The following is a 26,360-nucleotide window of genomic DNA, read 5'->3' as shown; positions in this document are numbered from 1 at the left end:
TTTGGTGTTTTTGTTGTTGTTATTGTTGGAAAAGGCTGACTAAATATCAAAAGGTTAATTTTCCCATGTGTGAGGAGTCATGAAGTGAATTTATTTTTCAGGTACACTCCCCCCTCCATGACCTACATTATGTTTTCAGACCCCCCCCCCCCAACACTATGCATATATTTTTTTCGAGTACCACCTCAAAGCTCCCGACTCCCCCTAACAAGTTTTTGTGAAAGCAGCCTTATATCTGGGGGAAAACATAGGGCTTGCTAATGTTGAAAATATTACCACCTCCAGAGAAAATAAGAGATTCGGATTCCCAAATTTTACTGATTTCAGCACATCGCAACATTTTTTTTAACTTCTGGCGTTCTGTCTTTGGAACAATTTTTTTCTCAAGCCATCAAACTTACGGGATCAAATTATTTTTTTTTCTCCTTCACCTGCCGACAATTTTTTCCCCAAACATCCTCCAGAGCCCCCCCCCCCCGAAATCAAATGGATCTCCCCATATGATCATCATAGACAAGAATATCACCATCCTGGAAGGCTGTGGGTACGGGTGCGACTTAAAAATAAACCGTAACAGTATGACCTATGACCTGTGAATATTAGGCTGGAAATGCATTCCTATAATCGCCCTTCGTTTTGGGCATGCTTTCGGGGTTCTACTTTATTATCATAAGTTTGTGTAGTGATATTATCTCTATTTTATATTTTGATTCCCTTTTCAAGCGAATAACTAATACCATCACGATTTAGGTGTGAATTTGCGACTACTAACGTTACAATCCACGTACGGATTTTGTAAACATGGCGGACGCGTACGCTGCTGGTCATTGATATAGCGTGTATGTATGGTATCGTTATTACATGTAAATTTTGTGATTCTCTAAATTTTGAAGATGGATATGGTGGACTGTAAACCAATAGTTACAAGTAAGTATGTTTAATTAATACATGTGTGTACTTGATCGTTTTGTATTTCATAAGGACTGCATTTTCATGAAACAATTTGGCCGGCGATTTCCAATTTCCCAGTGATCACAAGATCTCAGACTGAGAATGAATGTTTAATATTTGTAATACCCCATAAATTTGTCGAAATGCCACCGTACAGCTAGCCAGGCGAACTGCTTATGATTGACGTTTACAGTTATGTTGTAAGTGTTTGTACCAAACGCATGGGCGTCTGTCTTTCCCTCATCTCTACAAATGAAGTACTATCGGAGGGGGGGGGGGGGCGTAGTTTCTTAAAAGGGACCTGTGTGGCGGTGTATAGTGACCAATCCCTCATCAGTAACTGTTTTTATATATTTGTCAGTGCCTTTTGAGTTTTTGGCAGCATATGTTTACACTTGAATTTGTGTTTTCTCAGTGATTTCAACACACAATAAATTGTACTTCCCAACCTTGGAGTGACATTGTAATTATACTGACAGTATAATTACTACAATTTCCAACAGAGCATCTATTCTGACTATTAAAATAGCCAGCGCTCAAAGTCTATTACTAGAACATTTGTACATTACTGTTCCTAGTCCTGCTTGCAGATGGGGTAATTTGGGACTCGATTCTGTCAATGGTGTTGAGGGTAATGTCAGTAATCCAGTCCTGGTACACAGTCTACCAGCAGGATTTCTCAGAGCCCAGACAAGGGTCAGTCAGTGTCTGTCTGTCTGTCTGTCTGTCTATCCATCAGCTGGTTTTCTTTCTTTCTTTCTTTCTTTCACACTCGTGTATATATGATAAAACTGACCGTATGTTTCTTTGTGGATGTGTTAACAGGTCATGGTGACCAGGAAGTGTTCTCTGCTGTACGTGGTGAGTTGACAGAGAGACTACCAAGAGATTCAGTAGAATGGAGAAGGTAAAGACAGACTTGTTATGTACATTATAACTTTTAGTGATTAATGACTGCTTTATGTTCATGTATTATTATTTGTATATTGCCAGATCCTATGGGCGTCCACCAAAGACAGTGCATGTTGAAGCCACCTTCATTACTTTCAGTCAAGATGTCCTACCAAAGGAAAAGGATCGTACACTATTACGACAGCCTTTCTTCCATATATATTGGACTGAGTGCCCAGTAAGTATTTGTTCTCAGTCTTCATATATAGTTTAGATTTGAACTTTGTGAATACAAGATTTAATTGTGATAGAAAAGAACCGTACACTATTACGGCAGCATTTTCTCTATATTTCTCATTTGTACTTTGTCTTGAACTTCTGAGGCACATCTCCTTTTAAAATGCTATAAATACTGAATTGAATTATTCCTTAGTTTCTCAGTGTCCCTTTTTAAAGTATTAGTGTTGTCAGCCAAACATCTTCAAATGTAACTTGATATTTACAAACCAGACTGCAAACTCAGACACTTGCTCCTAAATCTTGTCTAAGGTTGGATTGCTAAAGCTTTGGCACACACACACACACACACACACACACACACACACACACACACACACACACACACACACACACACACACACACACACACACACACACACACAAAACACACACACACACACACACACACACACACACAAAACACACACACACACACACACACACACACACACACACACACACATATTAACAATTTATTTGGACATTTGACATTCTATTTTACCATACTGGTACCCACTGGTCTAACACACAAAAATAAGGGAAATTGTCACAAGTTATGGACTGAACGTCCTGCCATATGGTAGTTTGTGTCTGTAATGCTTTTACATGTCATTCAATGAAAGAACTCTGTACCATATACTAGAGTCCTAAGATGTGTAATAAATGCTTGTGATATTCTTTATCTATGTCCATTGAGACATCAAACCATAGATAAAGGAGGGAGATGTCTATGATAAACCTATCCAATTCAATTAAACACAGGATGCGGAAACTTACAGGGCTGAAGTAAAAGATGACATAGCAGCCTGGTTGCAGGTACTCAAACAGTTTAATATTCCAGACTGGTTTATTGTGGTGGTAGAAACTGATAAAATCAAGAAAGGAAATAAGCCAAAATTATTACCACGGACGTCTGTTATTGATAAAATCAGAAGTGATTTCTGTAGTAAACAAAGCAACGACAGGTAAGAAATCACAAGAATACATGTACATCCAAAATTATTTCCCCAGACATAGCTAATAGTTATTAGTATAATCAGAAGTAATTTCTAGAGTAAATAGTATTTTAGTATTTTGTTAATATTAAACAAAGTTTGCCAAATTAAAAACAAATAAAAAGGTGGTAAATTAAAAATTTGTTTATCACTACAGTTGTATAAATTCTTACCCATGATTTATTTTCTCCTCTGAACCAATCGCTTTTTTACTTTTTGTGAAATGAAAATTACAACAGTAACTTTTAGTCACAGTCAGCCACTGACTACATGAACAACACATTTCTTGCGACAGTTATTTTTCTCTTTTATTTTTATCAACTGTATGTATATGTGTACCAAATGACAGGTGAGAAATAATACTTTAGTAGTTTATTTACCTGAAAAGTAACTGTACCATGTATTGTTTTCAGATGTTCTGTACTGTTTGAGTCTAGTCTCCCACCCACTGCCCAAAGGTCTGTTGACTCCTGGCAGATGCTGATTGCTAAATTACGCCCATTGATGTTATCTGCCTTCAATCGTAATCTGAGTCGTTATGAGGAAATGATGAGATCACAGCGGGAAAAACGTACAGATCCTAGATGGAATTTTAGTGACTACTTTATGCTACAGGTAATAAATAATTATATAAAATATCATATTATTTGTATAAGATTAAAGTACATGATCTGTTACTATCACAGTCTAGTGTATACAGTAACCACTTTCTGTGTCTTACTGTCACAGTCTAGTGTATACAGTAACCACTTTCTGTGTCTGTTACTATCACAGTCGTGTATACGGTAACCACTTTCTGTGTCTGTTACTATCACAGTCTAGTGTATACAGTAACCACTTTCTGTGTCTGTTACTATCACAGTCTAGTGTATACAGTAACCACTTTCTGTGTCTGTTACTATCACAGTCTAGTGTATACAGTAACCACTTTCTGTGTCTGTTACTATCACAGTCTAGTGTATACGGTAACCACTTTCTGTGTCTGTTACTATCACAGTCTAGTGTATACAGTAACCACTTTCTGTGTCTGTTACTATCACAGTCTAGTGTATACATTAACCACTTTCTGTGTCTGTTACTATCACAGTCTGGTGTATACAGTAACCACTTTCTGTGTCTGTTACTATCACAGTCTAGTGTATACAGTAACCACTTTCTGTGTCTGTTACTATCACAGTCTGGTGTATACAGTAACCACTTTCTGTGTCTGTTACTATCACAGTCTAGTGTATACAGTAACCACTTTGTGTGTCTGTTACTATCACAGTCTAGTGTATACAGTAACCACTTTGTGTGTCTGTTACTATCACAGTCTAGTGTATACGGTAACCACTTTGTGTGTCTGTTACTATCACAGTCGTGTATACAGTAACCACTTTCTGTGTCTGTTACTATCACAGTCTAGTGTATACAGTAACCACTTTCTGTGTCTGTTACTATCACAGTCTAGTGTATACAGTAACCACTTCCTGTGTCTGTTACTATCACAGTCTAGTGTATACAGTAACCACTTTCTGTGTCTGTTACTATCACAGTCTAGTGTATACGGTAACCACTTTCTGTATCTGTTACTATCACAGTCTAGTGTATACAGTAACCACTTCCTGTGTCTGTTACTATCACAGTCCAGTGTATACGGTAACCACTTTCTGTGTCTGTTACTATCACAGTCTAGTGTATACAGTAACCACTTTCTGTGTCTGTTACTATCACAGTCTAGTGTATACAGTAACCACTTTCTGTGTCTGTTACTATCACAGTCTAGTGTATACAGTAACCACTTTCTGTGTCTGTAACTTTCACAGTCTAGTGTATACAGTAACCACTTTCTGTGTCTGTTACTATCACAGTCTAGTGTATACAGTAACCACTTTCTGTGTCTGTTACTATCACAGTCTAGTGTATACGGTAACCACTTTCTGTGTCTATAACTATCACAGTCTAGTGTATACAGTAACCACTTTCTGTGTCTGTTACTATCACAGTCTAGTGTATATGTATGCAAGTGTACTCTACATTTAAGGATTCAGTAATGCAACATGAATTGCTAATACCATTACTTTGTTTTGTTTTGTTACAGGAAGAACTTGCCTTTGTTTTTGAGATGTTGAAACTTCCAGAAGAATCCCTAGTGCAATATGATGAACTTGATGCTCTCTTCTCTCAGTTTGTCATTAATACACAAGCTGGAGGTAAACACATTTTTTCTCAGTTTGTCACAGAATAGTCAAGTGGCTGATATATTTCAAAAGAAGTAACTTTTTTAAAATTTATTGTTTGAGTAACTTTAAGAGTAATAATAATAAATTTCTTATCAGTACATAATACAACACCCTCAATGCACTTAACAAGACTCAAAGAGACTTACCATCCATGGTAGGATAAAACAGTATATTAGTACATCAAATTACTGTTGCTTGAGTATTTGTGATATTAAGTAAACTAACCCCAAGTCTTCTGTTTTCTGAATCCCATTATCCAGAGTCTCCAAGTTGGCTTTCATCATTCACCAGTGAATGTAACTGTTGGGATGGTCTCAACTTATCCCAAGCTGTCAACCAAGAGAAGCGACTGCTTGTACGCAAGGGGAAAGCAACACTTCTTGACCTACGTAATTACCTGTTCTCCAGGCAGTGTGCTTTATTATTTGAGTTACAAAGACCCTGGGAAGTAGCTCAGAGATCTCTACCATTCATGCATAACACAGTCCATGAATTACAGATACTTGAGGTGAGTTACAAAGACCCTGGGAAGTAGCTCAGAGATCTCTACCATTCATGCATAACACAGTCCATGAATTACAGATACTTGAGGTGAGTTACAAAGACCCTGGGAAGTAGCTCAGAGATATCTACCATTCATGCATAACACAGTCCATGAATTACAGATACTTGAGGTGAGTTACAAAGACCCTGGGAAGTAGCTCAGAGATCTCTACCATTCATGCATAACACAGTCCATGAATTACAGATACTTGAGGTGAGTTACAAAGACCCTGGGAAGTAGCTCAGAGATCTCTACCATTCATGCATAACACAGTCCATGAATTACAGATACTTGAGGTGAGTTACAAAGACCCTGGGAAGTAGCTCAGAGATATCTACCATTCATGCATAACACAGTCCATGAATTACAGATACTTGAGGTGAGTTACAAAGACCCTGGGAAGTAGCTCAGAGATCTCTACCTTTCAATCATAACACAGTCCATGAATTACAGATACTTGAGGTGAGTTACAAAGACCCTGGGAAGTAGCTCAGAGATCTCTACCATTCATGCATAACACAGTCCATGAATTACAGATACTTGAGGTGAGTTACAAAGACCCTGGGAAGTAGTTCAGAGATCTCTACCATTCATGCATACAGTCCATGAATTACAGATACTTGAGGTGAGTTACAAAGACCCTGGGAAGTAGTTCAGAGATCTCTACCATTCATGCATACAGTCCATGAATTACAGATACTTGAGGTGATTTACAAAGACCCTGGGAAGAAGCTCAGAGATCTCTACCATTCATGCATACAGTCCATGAATTACAGATACTTGAGGTGAGTTACAAAGACCCTGGGAAGTAGCTCAGAGATCTCTACCATTCATGCATAACACAGTCCATGAATTACAGATACTTGAGGTGAGTTACAAAGACCCTGGGAAGTAGCTCAGAGATCTCTACCATTCATGCATAACACAGTCCATGAATTACAGATACTTGAGGTGAGTTACAAAAACCCTGGGAAGTAGCTCAGAGATCTCTACCATTCATGCATAATACAGTCCATGAATTACAGATACTTGAGGTGAGTTACAAAGACCCTGGGAAGTAGCTCAATACTCTCTATTAATTAAACTTAAGTTGCAATATATGTATTTACTTTTATCTCACCCACTACAATCCTGCATGTGGGTGCTATTTGAGTATTCTTCAGATATGAAAGCAGTCCTCAAGTTGAAATGAAAAACAGAATAAAACAGAAAGTGATTAAATTGTACTTTATTTTGTCCTTCCTACCATCTAGCTCCCTCTACCAGTTGGCAGTGTTGCATGTTGGGTATTTTTAAGTTGTCTGGAAGTGCTACAGATGTGTGAGAGATATGGAACTTCTAGTCAAGTGGATGCTTACACACACTACACAGCTAGTCTTTGGGCCTATGCTAGAGAGAAGGTAAGCCATGCAACAGAAAGTCATCTATCTATAGGCTTATGCTATAGGGAAGGTAAGAAGCAAATCACTTAGCTTGTGCTATAGATGGTAAGAAAAAAAAAGAAAAAAGTGATTTCAAAGTAACCTAGTCTTCAGCTTAGGCTTGTGCTAGGAAGAACACAAAATGAGATATTTGTGAATGATGAGTTTTCAAGTCCTAGTATACTCCTTAAACTGAAATTATGTGATACAAATATCTTGCTGGTATATGTCTTGACAGTACATATATATTTTGTTCTTAAGGGCTGTGCTCTCAAATGTTTAAGTTAAGTTATCAATTACTAATTTTCTTGTCTGTAGATCGAAGAAAGCCTGCTTGTCTGTCTGGCTGGCTGGCTGGTTGACTCGATGTCTGTCTGTCTGTCTGTCTGTCTGTCTGTCTGTCTGTCTGTCTGTCTGTCTGTCTGTCTGTCTAGCTGGCTGGCTGACTCACTGTGTGTGTGTGTGTGTGTGTGTGTGTGTGTGTGTCTGTCTGTCTGTCTGTCTGTCTGTCTGTCTCTGTCTGTCTGTCTCTGTCTGTAAGTTAGGCTGGTGACCTAGAGATGTGTCTTAACTGAGATACTGTGTTTATCTTGCAGTTACATGAGTTGGGTTTATTGTGTGGTTTAATGCCGGACATGACACCATCATCTGAACAGCTTCATTTAGTGGTAGATCTACTGTCTGGGATGGGTAAATTGGAATCACACTCTCTAGAAGATTCACCAAATCAGAAACTAAGAGAAGCTCTTAGTTCAAAAGAAGCTTTCATGAAACATTACTTGGTAAGCTATTTTAGAGGAACAATCCATATTATAATAATAAATACTCACTAGTCTGAAAATGTGAGATAAGTTTTTATTGTATAACACAACATAGACATGCACTGAGACTTTTATCATCCAAGTGTCTATGGACATTACAATGATATGCCAATTAATAGAAAAACAAAAGATTAGTCAAATTTGGCCACTAGGAGTGCTATTTTCATGCAGGCTGTAGATCACTGATAAGATGCGGATGTTGAGGGCCATATTGGGTTAGTACTGCAGCCTCGTTTGGTGAGGCTACAGCTAAAGTCAATGGTATTCTCAGCCAATAGCAATATTTCTGCTTATTTTGTTCTTGATGATGTTATTTTGAGAGAAACAGAATTTTGAGATTGCTGTTTGCTTCAAAACATGTCATAAAAACCTTTAGACAGAATGTAAAGTGAACACCATGAGAAGAGTTCATAAACTTGATATGTTGTTATTGTGTCTTGAATTGTCACAGTACATTAAGGTATAGTTTTCTGTAATCATAGATAACATTTTCTTGTTACAGGAGCTTTCAGAACTAGCCATGGGCACATATAAACATATAGGAAGACTTCGGTGTGCCAAGAGAATTGGCAAGGAATTGGCAGCATTTTACATGTAAGTTAGTATTATGGAAGTAAGGTGGTAAAGTGATATACAAAAATCAGTAATCTTATTGCTATTAACATAGCATGTTATTTTGTGTGAGTAGATATAAAATCAGAGGATGTAATAGCTGCAGGTAAATTGAGGTGGTCACCATACTGTTGAGTTGTGTTTGGACTTAGCTGAAAGAAACAGTTGTTGATGGGGCTTCAGTACACTGCTAACACACACACACACACACACACACACACACACACACACACACACACACACACACACACACACACACACACACACACACACACACACTCTCATAAATACATACACACATAAATACATACCCACACACAAATACATGCACACACATAAATACATACACACACATAAATACATACACACTCACATGTACATGTACAGCCGCACACATACACACACATGTACCCACATAACAGATATTTAAGATGCTTTGCAATGACTGTATTTTGTATTCATTAATTTCCTTTTCTGTCTTTTACTTTCATAACTACCAGGAAAAAGAAAGAACCACAGAAAGCAGAAATATTCCTTAGTGATGCTTTGAAGACTTTTGTTGAAGAAGGTTGGGATCTCCTTGTGACCTACACTAGGAAAGAACTTGCACTCTGTCAGAAAGAAGTCAAAAACTCTGTCAAATATCCTTTGAAATGTGAAGCAAATTAGATAATTAGATATTGTTGCCCAATATTAGTGACATAGGGGGCATTGTCAATATGAGTTGAAAATGAGTAGTTCCAAAACTGTTAAGGCATGAATATTTTACAGCTGAATGAAGACAAATATTGAAGAAGAATTTAAAAAATGGAGGAAATAATCGCATTGTTAAATGTTTTGACCGATGTTTCAAGCACAACAGAATGAATGGCCCAGGTGCATGTTGTAATGACTTTAGAACAATAAGGGTTCCATACAATGTATTCTGTTTGAACATGTACAACTTGGCTTGTGTATCATATAACATAGTGTAAACCATAAACCCTATGTCTGTAAAGATGTATGGCTTTGATGTGTTGTGAAGTTGATCAAAACTTACAATTTAAATCTAGTCGTTCACTCTTTATGTTTCCTTGACCTTGAATTTGTACATATGTGAAGAACTGTGCTTTACTAGCAAGCGACCCACTCCTTAAAGTGCAAGACAGAAACCACTTCTGTGAAGAGTTGATAGAAGTATCAAAACAACTGAATGAGGAACCAGAGGGGGACAAAGGTAAAGATGGACTTCATGAGAGTACAACTAATGCACATATCATCCCATGGCATACTGTAGTAAATCATAATATATATATCTACTAAAATCCAAAGTGATTTCCAATCCAATATCAATTCTTCAAACTATTCCTGCAAAGATTTCTATTATCAAATATTGTTAAGTATATGCCCTTTGGATCACTGGCAAAAAGATTAAAAAGTTTTGTGTCCCTACAATAGATTTGTTGAAGCAATTTAAATTATAATTTATTAGAATACTTAAATCTGTTTTGTTATCATAGATGAAGAGGTTCTGATGAAAATGGAACCAATCTTTACATTCAAAGATATTGAAATGAAACCAGCCAATGGAAAAGTCATCATTGGTCAGGAAGTGACTTTAACCATGACCTTGGAAAGCAATCTAACCAAAGAAATAACGTGCAATAAAATGAGTATCTCTCTCATCCATTCATCATATGATGATGACAACCAATCAGAAGACAGAGTGTCACATGATTCTGTAGACCAATCACAAGCATCTTTACAGCAGTATGACTATTCAAATACCAAATTTCCCAGCTCTCTTGATTTTCGGTATGAATGTGACTATCTACAAGACAAAACAGTTCAATGGAGTGCAGTGGTGTGTAAAAACACCAACATGTTGTTGCAAAGACAGGACAGTACCTCATCTTTAAGACGAGTTGAAGTGTGGCAGAAAGAAGACTTCTCATTGACTTTCAGTGTTGAAAATGCTGTACTACAACCAGGAAAAAATGTTATCGAATTTCAAACTGAAGTAAGTGATTTATCCCTTTCAGTTTTAAGCTGAAATGTTTACAAATAAAAAACTTTGTATGACAGTGTTATACATCATGTCAGTTTGAAGTACTCACTCATTTAATCAATAAACTTTGATTTGCACTTTCAAAATTTTATCAATCTCATTCAGTTCTATATACAGCAGTTGAAAGTGCCAGAACAAAAGTCTTCATTCTCGGAGCATTATGACTAAAAACTAACATTGATTTCATGGGATTCTATATTCGTAACATAATTACGACAATCCATACAGTTTTCCTACAATTTTGACTAGAATTTTATCATCTTGATATTGTATAGGTGACTGAGAGAGGTGTATACACAGTTAATCAGCTGTGTGCTGAGGTCAATGGTATCCAGTTCCTACATCCAAGAATACTGCCAGCTTTGTCCTATGAAGTAACAACACAGGAACCTGTTGTTGTTATCTCTCCTTTAAAAGGTACACTCTACAATGTCATATGATAAAGTTTTATATACTGGCAGTGAAGTTGTATGTTGGGAAATGTGTAATTGTATACATTCATATGCATGAGTAATGGGAAGTCTTTTATGCCTGTGTAAGAATAGACCCTCCACTAACGAAATACACAACTGTGGTAAACATCATAGGATATCTGAGTGTTTACTTTACAATGTTCCTTTGCACATATCAGTTTAATTAGCCATTTCCTGGGCGCTATCCAAATCGTTTACACCCAGTCACAGTCAAGGCTAAGGCTAAGGCCTCTTACTCAAAGTGTTGTTTTTTTTCTGTGAGTGGATGGTCTATGCAGGCTAAGGCCTCTTACTCAAAGTGTTGTTTTTTTCTGTGAGTGGGTGGTCTATGCAGGCTAAGGCCTCTTACTCAAAGTGTTGTTTTTTTCTGTGAGTGGATGGTCTATGCAGGCTAAGGCCTCTTACTCAAAGTGTTGTTTTTTTCTGTGAGTGGATGGTCTATGCAGGCTAAGGCCTCTTACTCAAAGTGTTGTTTTTTTCTGTGAGTGGATGGTCTATGCAGGCTAAGGCCTCTTACTCAAAGTGTTGTTTTTTTCTGTCCAATACAGAACCTTTGTATATTGGTATACCACAATGGTTGTCAATTCATCTATCTACAAACTGCTTCATCGTCAAGTCTGGGGATGTTATTGATATCAAAGTTCCAGATGGAATGAGTATCTTAGAGGTGTCAGGTGACATTTTTAAACTAGAAACACATCAAAATGGTGCCAGTCTACAGTTACCAGGCATTGATGCAAACAGTGAAGCTGATGTTGAAATCAAAGTTTTAACAGAGGTTCCTCATCACACTGAAAACACAAGTGGAAAGTATATACAGAAAGAGGTTAGTGAAAAGTTGACTTTATCAAGTTGTAATTGAATGAATGATGTACATGTGTGCATTTTACTCAAAAGTTTTAGTTCCAAATTAACATTCAGTGAGTTTAATTAAACTAAACTTCTTTTCCAAACACAAACATGAAAATTGTCACCTGAAATTTAAATTAGACTTAATCAGCATAAGAACAAAAAGAGGGATTATCTCAGCCTTTAAGGCTTTCTTCCCTGTTTTGCCATGGAGTTTTCCATGGCAATCATAAATCATTACCTACATTGAGTCATAGTTTTGGCATGGACACCACCCATGACCAAGAGTAGCATGGTGGACCACCTCTCCTTGGCCTTGTAATTGAGACCCATCTTCTTGGAAACAACTTGAAATGGAGTACAGTTCCAGACTAGACTAAGAGCATCTAGTATATTTATGTTAACAGAATCATTCTATTAGCTATTATTGAATTATGTGTACATTTTATGTATGAATGTTTTCATCCAACAGCTCCAATTAGCATGTCCATGGTCAGAGCAAGTTTGCTGCCCTCTAGGATTTCAACTACCTTTCATTGTTAGACATCAACTCCACACAGCTGGTGAAAGGTAATCAAATAGTTTGTGTAAATGTAATGAGAATGCAGACATGGTGAATTTTATATGTATATCACTTTAAGAGTAGCAAAATAGGCACGAGCCCAGTGTGTTAATTGTATGTGTTATAACTTAATGTATATCACTTTAGGAGTACACTTACTCAGCTGGTGCTTATAGACTTACAGTGAATATGCTAATCTCATGTACGGTGTAAGAATTCCATATTGTCAGTAGAGCTAGGCTACATAGGTTGTAACTGAAACTGAGTAATAATCTTTATGAGTCATGATTGAATATGAGTTTTGTTTTAATGGTATAACTAGGTGGTTACTGAAAGTGAGTTGTGTTTTAGTGGTGTACCTAGGTGGTTATTGAAAGTGAGTTGTGTTTTAGTGGTGTACCTAGGTGGTTATTGAAAGTGACTTGTGTTTTAGTGGTGTACCTAGGAGACCACTGAAAGTGGGTTGTGTTTTAATGGTGCACCTTGGTGGTTACTGAAAGTGAGTTGTGTTTTAGTGGTATAACTAGGTGGTTATTGAAAGTGAGTTGAATTGTGTTTTAGTGGTGTACCTAGGAGACCACTGAAAGTGGGTTGTGTTTTAATGGTGCACCTAGGTGGTTACTGAAAGTGAGTTGTGTTTTAGTGGTGAACCTAGGTGGTTACTGAAAGTGAGTTGTGTTTTAGTGGTGCACCTAGGTGGTTACTGAAAGTGAGTTGTGTTTTAGTGGTGTACCTAGGTGGCTACTGAAAGTGAGGTGTATTTTAGTGGTATACCTAGGTGGCTACTGAAAGTGACAAGTTGTGTTTTAATGATGCCACAACACAACCAGTATGCTATATACATTTTAGCTGTGGAATTTATATACCCTGTATTGTTTCCTTCACAGAAAGTTTATACAAGTCCAAATCAAAGGAACAAGTAACCTAGAGTTTACTCTACATGAATCATGTCTGAGTTTCAAGTCATCAGGTGATGAGGAGTTTTCTGAAGTCAATGGTATTCATAGTAAAGCTGAAATGGTAAGTACCTGGTACAAGAAGGAATGGATAATAAAGAAATGATTTCGGTCAAAATAACTGAACTCAGAAACTGCTTACAAATTGTTGTCATATTTGGTTTGTATGTTCATAGGGATGTTTGTTTGGGTGTTTAGGTGTTTATTTGGTGAAAAAATGTTTCCTATCAAAAGATTTATACCAAATAATTTGTACCATACAATATTAAATGTGAGTGTTCTCATTGGTGTCTAAAACCCTAAATGAGTGCAAACATACCTAAACAGAAACACACAGCAGTAGCAGCTGCACTTTTTTTTCCTCTTTTTTTCATTTTTTTTTTCATTTTATTTTTCAAAAGAATGAATTACAGATCAGAAAAAGTAGCTGCACTTATTCCCATAGCAACAGCAAAACGAGGAAGTCCTTAGCTAAAACAAATATGATGTAACATGGATAGCCTCCAATTTCTAATTTACTAGCATCCATGGCAACATCCATTGCAACTGTAAACTGACTAAAAATTGAATCTTTTCAAATAATAACTATGGACTATCAGTGTCAGTATCAGTAAAATCAGTTGTGCATATTTCAACACCACAACACCATCCGTGCATGTGCAATACCGTTAACACTATGTTCTCTTGTCTTCAATGTCATAGCATCTTGCCAATGATCTGACAGCTTCCTATGTATGGATGATGAACAATAAAATGGTGAATGCTGAGACTGTACAAGTTGATTTTACCGTCAAGTATAAACCTGTTAATGAAGAGATTGACAACACATGGCATGAATGTAAACATTCCTTTACTCTAGAGAACTTCCAGGTAAGTGGATAACATGATCTAAATTTATGAAACATACCATAGGAGTCAGTGGAGGGTCTATGAGCATAGGTCTATGAACATACCCTGTATTTCTTTTCTTGTTTATCTAATCTTTCCTTTGTATTTGTTTGCCTGAAATTCAAGAACGTGCAATAAATGGGGGAGTTTGAAAATTATGGGTAATAGATGTTGCATGTGGTCTTAATGTGTACTGTTAAAATTAAAATGTTATTCTGTGATAATTTACCTTTAGCGTATGGATGTCCTGATACTTGCTATAATATGAACATCCTTGCATAAACTTGATGTGTTTCTTGACTTCACCAGACCCAGTATACAGTAACTGCTCAAGTCAAGCCACAGTCTACTGACTTCTGTAAGGCAGGAACATTATGTAATCTGAATATTCATGTCGACCAACTCCATGAAGGAAAACATGATGACAGTGCAAATGTTAATGCGAACGAGACATCTACATCAATACTGTATGAAGTGACAGCCAATAGTAATCTATGGGCTTTGTGTGGTAAAAGTTCAGGAGTGTTTTCATTGCCTACTGCTCCTATGTCAAGTCATGATGTCTGCCTAGAAGTTATGCCTTTAATAGCAGGCTATTTACCTATACCAAGTGTCAAACTATCCAAATACTTGGCCAACAAACTTACCACTTCAGGTGAGTACTTTAAAGTTGTTTTTTCCCCACCATATTTAACTGTTGAATTGACTCCAAATACTTGGTAAGTAAATTCACAACCATGGGCAAGAATGGTATGGTAGTATTTCATTTGTCTCAGTAACTGTAAATCAAAAGCTGTTTAAACACTTGGCAAGAAAACTCTCAGCGACAGTTAAGAGTTTTCCATATTTTATGTTGGTCTCAGTAACAGTAACACTGTCTGAATTTTGTCAAACAAACATACTGTGCCTCGAGTTAATTTTATGGTAGGCTTTGTATCAACACCTAGCTTAAAGCTGTCCAAAGACTTTTGAGTAACAAATGTACTGTGCCTTGAGTGAGTTTTATGGTAGCTTTAGTCATCGAGTCAGTCTTTGTACCATCACCTAGCTTGAAGCTGTCCAAAGACTTTGAGTAACAAATGTACTGTGCCTTGAGTGAGTTTTATGGTAGCTTTAGTCATCAAGTTACAGTAACATTACATTGGATCTTGTTACTTAACATAGTTTAAGTTTCAGCTAAGTTACAAGTAGTGAGAAAATAAATTTATTGAGAGATACATTGATATTCATTCTCTTTAACAGGTACAGAGCAAGAAAAAGATGAAAAGAGTGAATCGATAACTATGAACGACGTCTGTACTGATGATGGACCACATCTACAGCCATTCAGTCCTGGACAAGTTTACATTCAAAGTCAAGTCAACCAAGTACACGTTGTACCAGATAATAACACAAGTACACTAGAAGTCAGTGTCCCATAACTCGGCTCCATACTTGTGACAACTGAGACCCTTTGAGAAATATCAGTCAACATGGTAAAGACAATAGAACATCAGAGTCTGGAACAATTAAGTACTATATACTAAACACATTACAACTTTGTCTCTTTAAAGGAGTACCACTTGAGTATAAGATAAAAGTAGAGAACATTAGAAGTCTATACACTATAATGAGACTCCACCCTTGTGTGTAAATGTAATATCAATCAAACATGGGTGAAGAACATTTGACAACAGTGTCCATAACAGTTATAATGTACATAGCATACACATTGCAACTTTGTCACTTTTAATAAGTATAACTTCTATATGAGATGGTCAGTAAGGAATGTTAAACATTTATGGGTACTAAAGAGACTCCATACTTGTGTAAGTGTAATCCCATACTACCAAACCAGAGTAACTATAGAATGTCTATTAGGCGACACCATGTTGTTGTTGTTTTTTGGACGTCTAACGGTTTTTGTTACAAAATCAGGTACTGTTTGTAAGTAGGGACATAAAACGTTACATTTTACCTCACTATGAACACAAATAAATAGTACCACTTGAATCATAGACAGTGTAGTGGGGAAGAAACCCATTGTCTATGCTTGAACATAAGACACAGGTAAAGAATAGAAGAAGTCATTATTCTGTGAAGAGACTCATACTTGTCAATATTGCCCCTTAACAAGTACTTGACTATACGTCATTTTCACCCTTGATATACACAGTCCATGTGGTTTAGGCAACTTATACCTTTAACAATAGACATTTCAAGGGTCAAGGGTCATGTAGGCAAGATTTCAGTCTATATTAATAAAACATTTTAAAGTTCTATCATATAGTCATAGTACAATAATTTGATTTCATGATTATGATTATATATGTATTCATTTCATTACTGTCGAGTATTTGTTTCTGTAATTAATTCTATGATGTACTTCAGATAAATAAATAAACATAAGAATTTAGGAAAACACTGAAAGTCAGAATAATAATGATGATATACAAACTTGTTTGCTCTACAAAGCTAGGCAACAAAGGTTTGGTATATGGACAGTATGGATGATACAACAGCTACATCGTACTTGTATTGTTTGTTCCACAAAGGTTTGTTAGGAGGACAGCGTGGATGTTGATAGTGATGAAGCATGGCTTAAACTTGTTTACTCTTGCTCTATGAATGTTTGCAATTGTAGACAAGATATGAATATGACAGTGATGTATGGTGGGCCAGAGTTAAATGTGTTTGCTCTACAAATGTTTCTGACGAAGTCAGTGATGTGCAAGTATGAGTTTTCACACAGATATTTGATAATACGAATATTTGTTTTGTTGACAGTATGCAGTGGTGTGCAGTACATTAAACTTTATTATTGTACGGAAGATTGCTTAGTTAGGTATGCAGCGATGTGCAGTGGGTTAAATTACTTTGCTGTTCGAAGGGTGGCCTGAATATATAACTGCGCTCGTGTTTGTCTTCAATTTGTCTCCTATTAAATAAGTCTGTACTATGTTTGCGCCATAGGCAAATCTGTTCCAAGTCGTGACTGATCAGGCAGTGTTGCTCTCATAACAATCAGTGTAATTGTGGGCATATCATTGCAGAGTGCGTCACAACTTTATACCAGGCAAGCCACCGGCTATACTTTCGTTACAGTCGTTTCACCACATGATATTAATGCAATACTCGACACGTATAATAATAGAAATTCAGATATTTATTATAATACTGATCCTATTATACACCTATTAGTCTCGGTTAAGTAGACTACAAATAATGTATTGATAAACTATCTTTTACAAAGGAGGTGGGAATGTTTCACTAAAAGAAATAAATAACATGAAAAGGGAACATGTAAGAAGAGTAAGTGATAATGTGAATGGCAACAGGCAATAATTGAAATGTGCTTTCCCAAAAAAATTAGAAATGAGCTTGCTATACCGTACACCACATGCTGGTTTGTTGATTAAACATAAACCAGTGAAGCAGTGAATTCAATTCGCACATACGAAGAGATTACATAGATTTAGACGTAAATGGCAATCAGTAGCCCCAAGGTAAACTCCTACTACCTGCTGTGTGTCAAGTAAACCACAGACAACGACAACTAACACAGTTTAATAGTTGTCTGTGAGTAATCATAAGACTTTGTAGCTAAGGATAACTATGTGTTTTCTATTGTAAGAAATGGTGTGATGTGGCGTACGGGGTAGGGTGGCTTAATGACAAGGATAATCAAAGTGTGAATCTTGTGCGTATCTGCCTGATGAAACGATAGAGGTTTAATACGTACATTTTTGTAAGAATAACGCTGATAAAATCCCGTCTAATGCAATATTTCGTTTTCATAACAAAAGCGACAGTTTACATGTATTTATGCTGTTTTAAAGTTCTCTATTAAGTGTCCCTGTCGAATTTCTGTCTTCAACTTAAGTTCTACCACAGTGGAGAGGAGAAACACAACAAATATGCTACAGTCTACAGGTTTGATTATCACAGTCAACAAGACAGAATACTTGTCAACCATACTTATGAAAAAAAATCGGTGTTAAAGTAAAAGTTTTTGAACTGAATATTATTTCACCTGACACATAAGATACAAACAATACACAATAAGATCTTGTGTGGACCATGGAATTAGTTCATTTGAAACTAATCTAATCCATATGGTCTAAACTACTAAAAGAGTGAAAGAAATATGCTATTTACATGATGTACAAATGAATACTAGAAAACAATACAATATAGATGGCTATTTACATTCCTAGTATAAACATTCGAAAACGAAACAATACCAAACAAAGAAAGACGCCATATAATAAAAGGAATATCAAACAAGTCAGAACGAAGTGACCAGAAGTGAGTAATACACAATTACTTTAAATGATAAACAATGATCTTACATCTATTATAGAAGTGTAACTAGTAAAGTGTCAACGAGGACCGCTGTTTAGGACTAGATGCTAAACAATATCATATGTTGTCATGAGACCTCAACTTGATTCGTTTCAGTAGACTATTGGGTCTGGATAGAAATTTCCTGTGTTCGCTGTGTTATTCGAGCCTGGTAGCTGCCTTCACCGGATGATTGTGTTGACGTCACGGTAGATTGAGGATGGTTACCGAAGATGATTCTGATTTTAAGCAAATCTTTGTAAGCGTCTCGGAACTGCTTGTTATTGGCACCATACAGGATTGGATTCAACACTCCGGCCAGATGTATGCAGGGGTACAACAGCAGAAACGCCTCACCAGGTGGTCGTTGTCCGATGACCTCCTGAGAAACATTCACTAAGACTATATACGGCAGGTAACCCATGCAAACCAAGATGAACACCGCTACCAATACTTTCAACATCCGTATCTCTTGAAGGTTTGGTCCCTTATTGTTCGCAGTCTGTTGACTTGTATGGGTTTGAATCTTTCTTCTGCTCTGATATACATGAACGAAGATAAGAACGTAGCAGAGACAGCTTACCGAGCACGGAATGTAGAAAGTGAGGATAAACTCGAGTTGTGTGGTGATTCCTCGACAACGAAACGCTGTTGAGTGATACTTCGACGTCTTTGCGACTCTAACGGCATGGACAACTGTCGGCTCAATCCATGCAATGGCAATTGCTAAACAAACTGTTAATTTGTTAGTAACGCGGTGATATTTGTCGTTGTGGACCACGTAGATGTAACGATTGATGGCGATGAACGTAGTTAGACAGATTGAAACGCCTAGAAGGGCAGGATGTAATATGTTGTGAAAAATACAATAATCGAGACTTAGATACCAGCCATGGTTTAAAAACGAGCCACTTGTGACTGATGAGACCAATAGTGCTGCAACTATATCAGTCATACTAAGATTAAGCAGAAATAAGTTGGCTAACGTACGCAGTTTCTTCTTTAGAATAACGGCACCAATAAACAAACCGTTCCCAATCAGAGCTGCCATTGTAAAAATAACTTCAACTACACCAGTTAAGGTTGTTACCCATACCTGGGGGAGTTTGGTGGGAATAGGTATTGTCTCATCAACCATTGTACCGTTCATTCTGTCTCTATTTGTGGGGAGATAAAGAAAATCAGGAATAACTGTCTGTTTTGAAATAATTTTTATTAGAATAGAATACCAGTCTGCATAAAAGAAACAGAAACGAACACCTGTGTAAAGTATATAACAAAGTGGGTATGTGGCTCACAATAGAAAGAAAGAAATACATGTATCTTACCACAGACTTCGTCTGAGAATCTCCAAAACATACGACGTCGAACCAGTTGTCGGAAAAAACAGACGAGTTGACAATGTATAAACATGGGGAGCTGCTCAGCGTTTGATGGAAACATTCTATATATACACACCTAGTGTTTAACATATCTTACCGGGAGCTCGAGGTTATTGCAATGATATGCAGAGGTCGGAGTAATAGTCATTCTAAACACACTGTGTGATGTCCCCTACTTAAAATTCACGTTCTCATCTTGCAACCTATAATAATGTATTTTCACTTAATGTCTAAATGTAACTTACCTTATTATGCATTTTATACTCCCCAGTTTACAGAAGGAAAGAACAGTACACCTCCCCCCCCCACACACACACACGCACGCACGCACGCACACACACACACACACACACGCACGCACGCACGCGCGCGCACGCACACACACACACACATATACATACATACATACATACATACATACATACATACATACATACATACATACAAACATACATACATACATACATACATACATACATACATACATACATACATACATACATGCATACACACACACGTGCGTACGTACGTACAGACAGACAGACAGACAGACAGACAGACATACATACATACATACATACATACATACATACATACATACATACATACATACATACATACATACATACATACATACATACATGCATACATGCATACATGCATACATGCATACATACATACATACATACATACATACATACATATTTTCTCAACATTATGTGATAGAAGTCCCGACATGCATACTTTAGTCCAAGTCCTGACTCTGTCATTTCACTTTTCAATGAAAATGTTGGATCTACGTATACATCCCATTTGGGTAGAGAGTAAGCACTTTTGTCCATGCTAACACATTTTTTAGGATGAAAGAAAGTTTTGAGCAATATTCATTTGCAGTTTAACAAATAAAACAAAGTAAACTTTACTGGAGTTAATCGCCCGGATTCCTTTAAAAGTTAAACAGAAATTCAATGGTTTGAAAGCAAGTCTTAAAAGTTGTCATTCGGCTATCAAAATAAATTACCATTAGCTTGTCCGTCAATAACTTTAATGTATATAATATATAAGTCTAAGAATCAAAGATAAAACACGCCAGGGTTGTCTGTACTTCATCGTTATTTCTTACCGTATTCCAGACGAAACATTGTAACATGTCATTCGGCACGTACGCACGCACAGAATGGCCATAGGCTCAAAATGTTAACTGCATTTTATACGTCTTCATTTTGCCTCTAAGTTGTCAGGAAAAAACTCGCTTTTACTAAACCATATAAATGAAGTCTTAAAGCAAAGGTTACAATTGGTAGCATCAACAATACGTGCGTGATACGCAGTTTCTGTGACATCTGTTGAAATATCGTTATTCATGCAGGGGCACAGAGAATTCTTATATCCTCGTAGTTTCTCCTCCAGGTAGGCTGCGACGGAAGAACTTCTCCAAAGAAACGTTTGGGCGAGAGGATTATTTCTCGCGCAATTCTCCGGAGAGATTTAGTGTCCACATCGTATATCGCAGTTTGTACTATCAAAGGTGTTGTCGTGGACGACAGAGAAGAATTTTACGGCATTCGACAACTTTAGACAAATGTCATCTCTTACTATATTTAACTTTAATTAGCAAAGTTTTGCTGAGTTGCTGTTGTACTTAGAACCGTATTTGCATTTTGCAAATAGTAAGCACATTCACCATGGATGACAAAAATCCTCAATGTTAAATGATAACTGGTTACAGGTCAGGTGTAAGAATAATGGTTCGATTACGTTGTGGTTATGATGATTTGATATTGACACTGTTACGTTAATAAAGAAGGGCATCATATTAGTTAGGGTAAGTGGAACGGGTTGCCTAAAACAGAGCAAACCTATATAGGCAAACAATAAAGAGATGGACAAGACCTGGGAGGCGCGCAAGGAGTTTCTATCCCATTGCTCGCATTGTAAGGTGGTTCCAAGTTAACAATGAACAATACATGTAGTCTGACCTATTTCATAAAAAAATCGAAGATCCCGGCATGGCAGCTCATATTAAAATAAAATGTGTTAATGTATGTGGAGAGGATACGATCGATAATTATAGAGAATTAACACAATAACATTACAGATCGAAATGAGACAGTGATCAGCAGTAAATATATATGGTGTAGTGAAATTCAACTTGTGAGAATTTACGGCGGGGGTGGGGGTGGGGGTGAGAGAATTTTTTCAAAAACATTTTCCTCGATTCTTAGCTCCTCCTGTGTTCCTCAAGATCGAGGCTTCAATATCACGAATAGTAGATTTGGATTTATTTTCTGGGTTTTTAGTTTTACTTCCGTTCACCGTATTTCTTCAAATTAATGACGCATGTGTTGGTGTAGAATAGTCTGTTTTTTCAGAATATACTGTGGGAGTCACTATGGTTGACAAATATCGAGCTATAACATCATTCAATAGATTATACAACAGAGCTACGTACGGTTAGAAATCGACGACCTGGTCAGCACTAGGACTTTACCGTCTCATTGTTCATTTTGTCAAGAGTAGTTTGTTAAAAGAGAAACCATTCTTGCTTTACGGATTAAGCAGAATGTGTAAAGCATTGTCAGTTGTATATACTTGAGATTAAAGTATCTGAAATCGGTCACCACATCAAAATTACTCTTCGTGACCTGTTCGACTAGTTGGTCACCATCTTGAAAAATAGTGGTCATATTGACCAAATTTGATTTTAATAGCTTTACGGTATTCGACCATATTACATGTCTGTCTGTCTGTCTGTCTGTCTGTCTGTCTGTCTGTCTGTCTGTCTGTCTGTCTGTCTGTCTGTCCGTCCGTCCGTCCGGCTGTCTGGTCCCGTAGAAGTTGTTCACAGTCCTTGAACAACTTGTACTGGACATGAGCATACTGATCAAAGTATAAATTCCAGTTTTCATCCTTGTATCGTATGCTGATCGAATACAAATATCCCAGTCGAGAACGTCTCCTATCCTATCAAACAATTCTCCGTTCAGTTTGTCTCTTGTCCCAAAAGTAAGTTTTCTCTCTGTATCGTACTGATCTACCACTAGTACATTTTAATTGTGTACACGACGAGTTGTATTAAAGCGTAACAAAACATCAAAATATATCAAACGCATGACGACTGCCTCTCGACAGATTGACCATACATATGTATTATCACGATTATCGTTCTACAGACGTGACTAGAGTATCCACTTCTTATACCAGAACAGTTACATCACCTTCAGCAATCTCTGACATCGTGTTATCTTTGAATACGACCCAGATGCGAACTGAATGCCTTCCTTAAGATAAAAACCTGTGGAGTTTTATTCCTACACACATTGTCGGAATGAAAAATGCTGAAAAATAATTATCATACATGACGTGCCCCTTCATTGGCAAATCAATTATGCCAAATTACGTGAATATTGAAGCCTGTATACCTACCGGCGATATTGCCTACTTACATACATACATACATACATACATACATACATACATACATACATACATACATACATACATACATACATACATACATACATACGTACGTACGCACGCACGCACGTACGCGGGCAGACAGACAGACACACACACAGACATACAGACACACACAGACAGACAGACAGACAGACAGACAGACAGACAGACAGTTAAACAAAAGAAAATAATGAAGAGAGGCTGTCGTATTGAATCTTTATGTGTCATTTATAATGATCGTGTCAATCACGTTTGCAATATCAATGACATGATAACAAGAACATGATAACAGAGTTCTTTTAGTGAGATTGAAATGTTTGAAATCAGCATGTAAACAGTGTTGTATGCATGTGAACCTTAAGCTTGGCAATGCAAAAAAACTAAACTTTTGTTGTTACGTTGTTAAAGAAAACTAAAATCCATTTTCAGATATCAAGAAAAAGTCAGGGGTGACCGTAAACAAATTTGAAACTTGATGCCCAAGACGCGTTCATAATTCAGATTGCATAATTTATAAATTATATCAGGGATTTGTTGAAAATTCTCAAAATTTAAAGCGTTTCCAGATCAACGTAACCATATTCTACTGCAAATAAAGTTTGATTTCTCCAGGCACTGCCTATCAAGATGAAATCTTAATTCTTCACTACAGATTGGCCGCGACTGGCATCATTTTACCTTTTTTGAAAAAAGTTCGACGAATTAGGCAAACGGGAATATTGCGATTTGGTGGTGATTTCTTAAGAAACCCTTGCGTTGGTGCATTACTATCTGTAGTAGCAAATGTCATTTTGTAGCCATGTTTGACATAATAGGACATCATTTCCCAGTGTCGCATCGTCATAAACTTCCTATTCCTATACTCAGGTAGTGTGAAGCCAGAACCATTCATGCCATGCTGTTGCATCATTGACCAGGTCACGGGGTCATCTCGATTGGGTGCATAAACACCACATGACGGAAACTCTTCGATCATTTTCCGTACAAGGGGTACAGAAACTGGAGAACAAAACACAGTCTTCGATACAACCAGCCCAGCATGTTCGGGTCTTAGTGGTGCCAGTTTATATCCACTCGGAGGTGCCGGTTTTTCCATTCCGATCGTGGACACTGTTTCATCAATTACATAAAATCTAGCAACATAGTTTTTGTCCACCTCAAACCCATGAGGGTTCATATATTCGGTGATGCTTTGCAGTAGTTTATCATCAAAATCCTCAAAGATGACCGTGTTGCTATAGGAACCATCTAGACGACGCCCCTCGGCAACACTGACTTTCTCCAACGTCGATTTTAGTCGGTCTTCATCTTGACTGTACAGAAACCAGGCACCGTCGTCGATATTTTCAGCTAGTGTACTCGGAGCATGACACAATACGGTAGTGCAGTTCTGCATGTCACTATCGTCGACAAATATATGCGTTCTGTCCCATTTCTTGCTACGGACATGTTTCACCAGATTATAGATGAGTAGAGACTCCGGCTGCCTCTTAGCAAGGTGACCCAGCAAAAGTTCCAAAGTTTTTGTGTCTTTGGTAATATCCATAACTCGGCTAAAAGCTGTAATACGCCGCGACAAAGTTAGCTATGGAAGGGAGTGTCTAGACTGTCGACAGTCGCTCGCGCCTTTTTTTTCCTACGTTTTATCTAAACTCCGATCCGGCGCAACACTAGTATAATCGCAAACTGATATTGAGGCCCTCGAGGGAGTGTCCTGAACTTGTGAAGTAGAGGTTAGACCCGTGACTGTCATCACGTGCACATTTGTGATTTAGGGGTAAATAACGCGATGTCAGTCTTGGACTATTGCCAGTATTGTACCTTGGATCATAGACCAGACACGAAAGGGTCCATGCCGTGATTTATATAGTACACGAAATAGTCACTTTTGACCAGTGACGATTTTCTCTCTCCAAAAATCCTTTTTTTTTTGCAGAGTTCAAGATAGTAATTACTTGTAGGGTTCAGAATGATAATAACATATATATATACAACTTTGAACTGTGAGTTGATAAACAAGATACTGCAAATGTTGATTTAATAGTGGTCAAAAACACTGGAGTCTGTTATATACTTATAGTCATTCCAATATGTGTCTAGACTGTTTTTGAAAGTATTTAAAGTGTGATGTTACATACACCAATAGCAGGTAAGTTGTTCCAGGTGTTAATGACTTGGTTTGAAAAGTAGTTTGCACGCATGGATTTTGAACTTCCAAATTTCATAAGTTTGATGCATGACATTTTGTAGGTGGTGATATAGAAAATGCCGGTTACCCCTAAATGTGATCGTTCTCAACTTAAATGTTACACATGGTTGGGGGGGGGGGGGGGTCGATGAGCATAATCGTCACACAACTGAATTCTAATCTACCTAAGGTGTAAAAAAAATTGTGTGGTTCCGATTACATTCGATTTAAAAAATAGATGGGGTAGGTAGATTTTTTATTTTATTTTTAAATTTTTTTTTTCATATGTGAGTGTCTTGTTCAGGTAGTTACGTTTTTCCGTTGTTTTCCATATGGTCTCTGTGTTATTGGTTTCTTCTCATCAGATGTACAGCCATTACAGATTGGAAGAACATTTTTATATTGTTTTTTTTCAGTTGATGTCAGTTTCTGCATCCACTATTTCTTGCGAGAATTCACAATTTTCACGATTTTCTTATTTTTTCTCTTGAATATGT

General features: G+C 37.2%; 3 protein-coding genes across 3 annotated transcripts; 1 reads left to right on the top strand and 2 right to left on the bottom strand.

Moving 5' to 3' along the window:
• The first annotated feature begins 793 nt into the window (after positions 1-793).
• LOC144436507 (trafficking protein particle complex subunit 10-like) lies at positions 794-16,876 on the top strand. Its single transcript, XM_078125313.1, has 20 exons — positions 794-927; positions 1,777-1,858; positions 1,945-2,080; positions 2,884-3,086; positions 3,530-3,731; positions 5,197-5,308; positions 5,599-5,846; positions 7,136-7,282; positions 7,900-8,085; positions 8,627-8,718; positions 9,237-9,377; positions 9,828-9,952; positions 10,236-10,735; positions 11,059-11,200; positions 11,805-12,082; positions 12,578-12,675; positions 13,555-13,687; positions 14,326-14,493; positions 14,821-15,166; positions 15,754-16,876. The coding sequence occupies exons 1-20, from the start codon at positions 894-896 to the stop codon at positions 15,930-15,932; spliced, it is 3,552 nt and encodes a 1,183-aa protein (XP_077981439.1). The 5' UTR covers positions 794-893; the 3' UTR covers positions 15,933-16,876.
• A 2,079-nt stretch (positions 16,877-18,955) lies between these two features.
• On the bottom strand, positions 18,956-19,972 carry LOC144437018 (melatonin receptor type 1C-like). Its single transcript, XM_078125885.1, has one exon. The coding sequence runs from the start codon at positions 19,970-19,972 to the stop codon at positions 18,956-18,958; it is 1,017 nt and encodes a 338-aa protein (XP_077982011.1).
• A 4,349-nt stretch (positions 19,973-24,321) lies between these two features.
• LOC144437016 (glycine N-acyltransferase-like) lies at positions 24,322-25,221 on the bottom strand. The gene has a single exon (XM_078125884.1). The coding sequence runs from the start codon at positions 25,219-25,221 to the stop codon at positions 24,322-24,324; it is 900 nt and encodes a 299-aa protein (XP_077982010.1).
• Between the last annotated feature and the right edge of the window lie 1,139 nt (positions 25,222-26,360).

Source organism: Glandiceps talaboti, chromosome 6, assembly GCF_964340395.1.
Source record: "Glandiceps talaboti chromosome 6, keGlaTala1.1, whole genome shotgun sequence".
Classification (NCBI taxonomy): Eukaryota; Metazoa; Hemichordata; class Enteropneusta; family Spengelidae; genus Glandiceps; species Glandiceps talaboti.
This window is presented reverse-complemented; position numbering and strand designations above follow the sequence as displayed.

Excerpts from the sequence above, each read along its gene's own strand:
- LOC144436507 (XM_078125313.1), top strand. The coding sequence starts at position 894 with ATGGATATGGTGGACTGTAAACCAATAGTTACAA. Across the intron at positions 1,859-1,944 it reads GATTCAGTAGAATGGAGAAG|ATCCTATGGGCGTCCACCAA; the intron begins GTAAAGACAGAC and ends GTATATTGCCAG. Across the intron at positions 2,081-2,883 it reads TATATTGGACTGAGTGCCCA|GATGCGGAAACTTACAGGGC; the intron begins GTAAGTATTTGT and ends AATTAAACACAG.
- LOC144437018 (XM_078125885.1), bottom strand. The coding sequence starts at position 19,972 with ATGGTTGATGAGACAATACCTATTCCCACCAAACTCCCCCAGGTATGG.
- LOC144437016 (XM_078125884.1), bottom strand. The coding sequence starts at position 25,221 with ATGGATATTACCAAAGACACAAAAACTTTGGAACTTTTGCTGGGTCAC.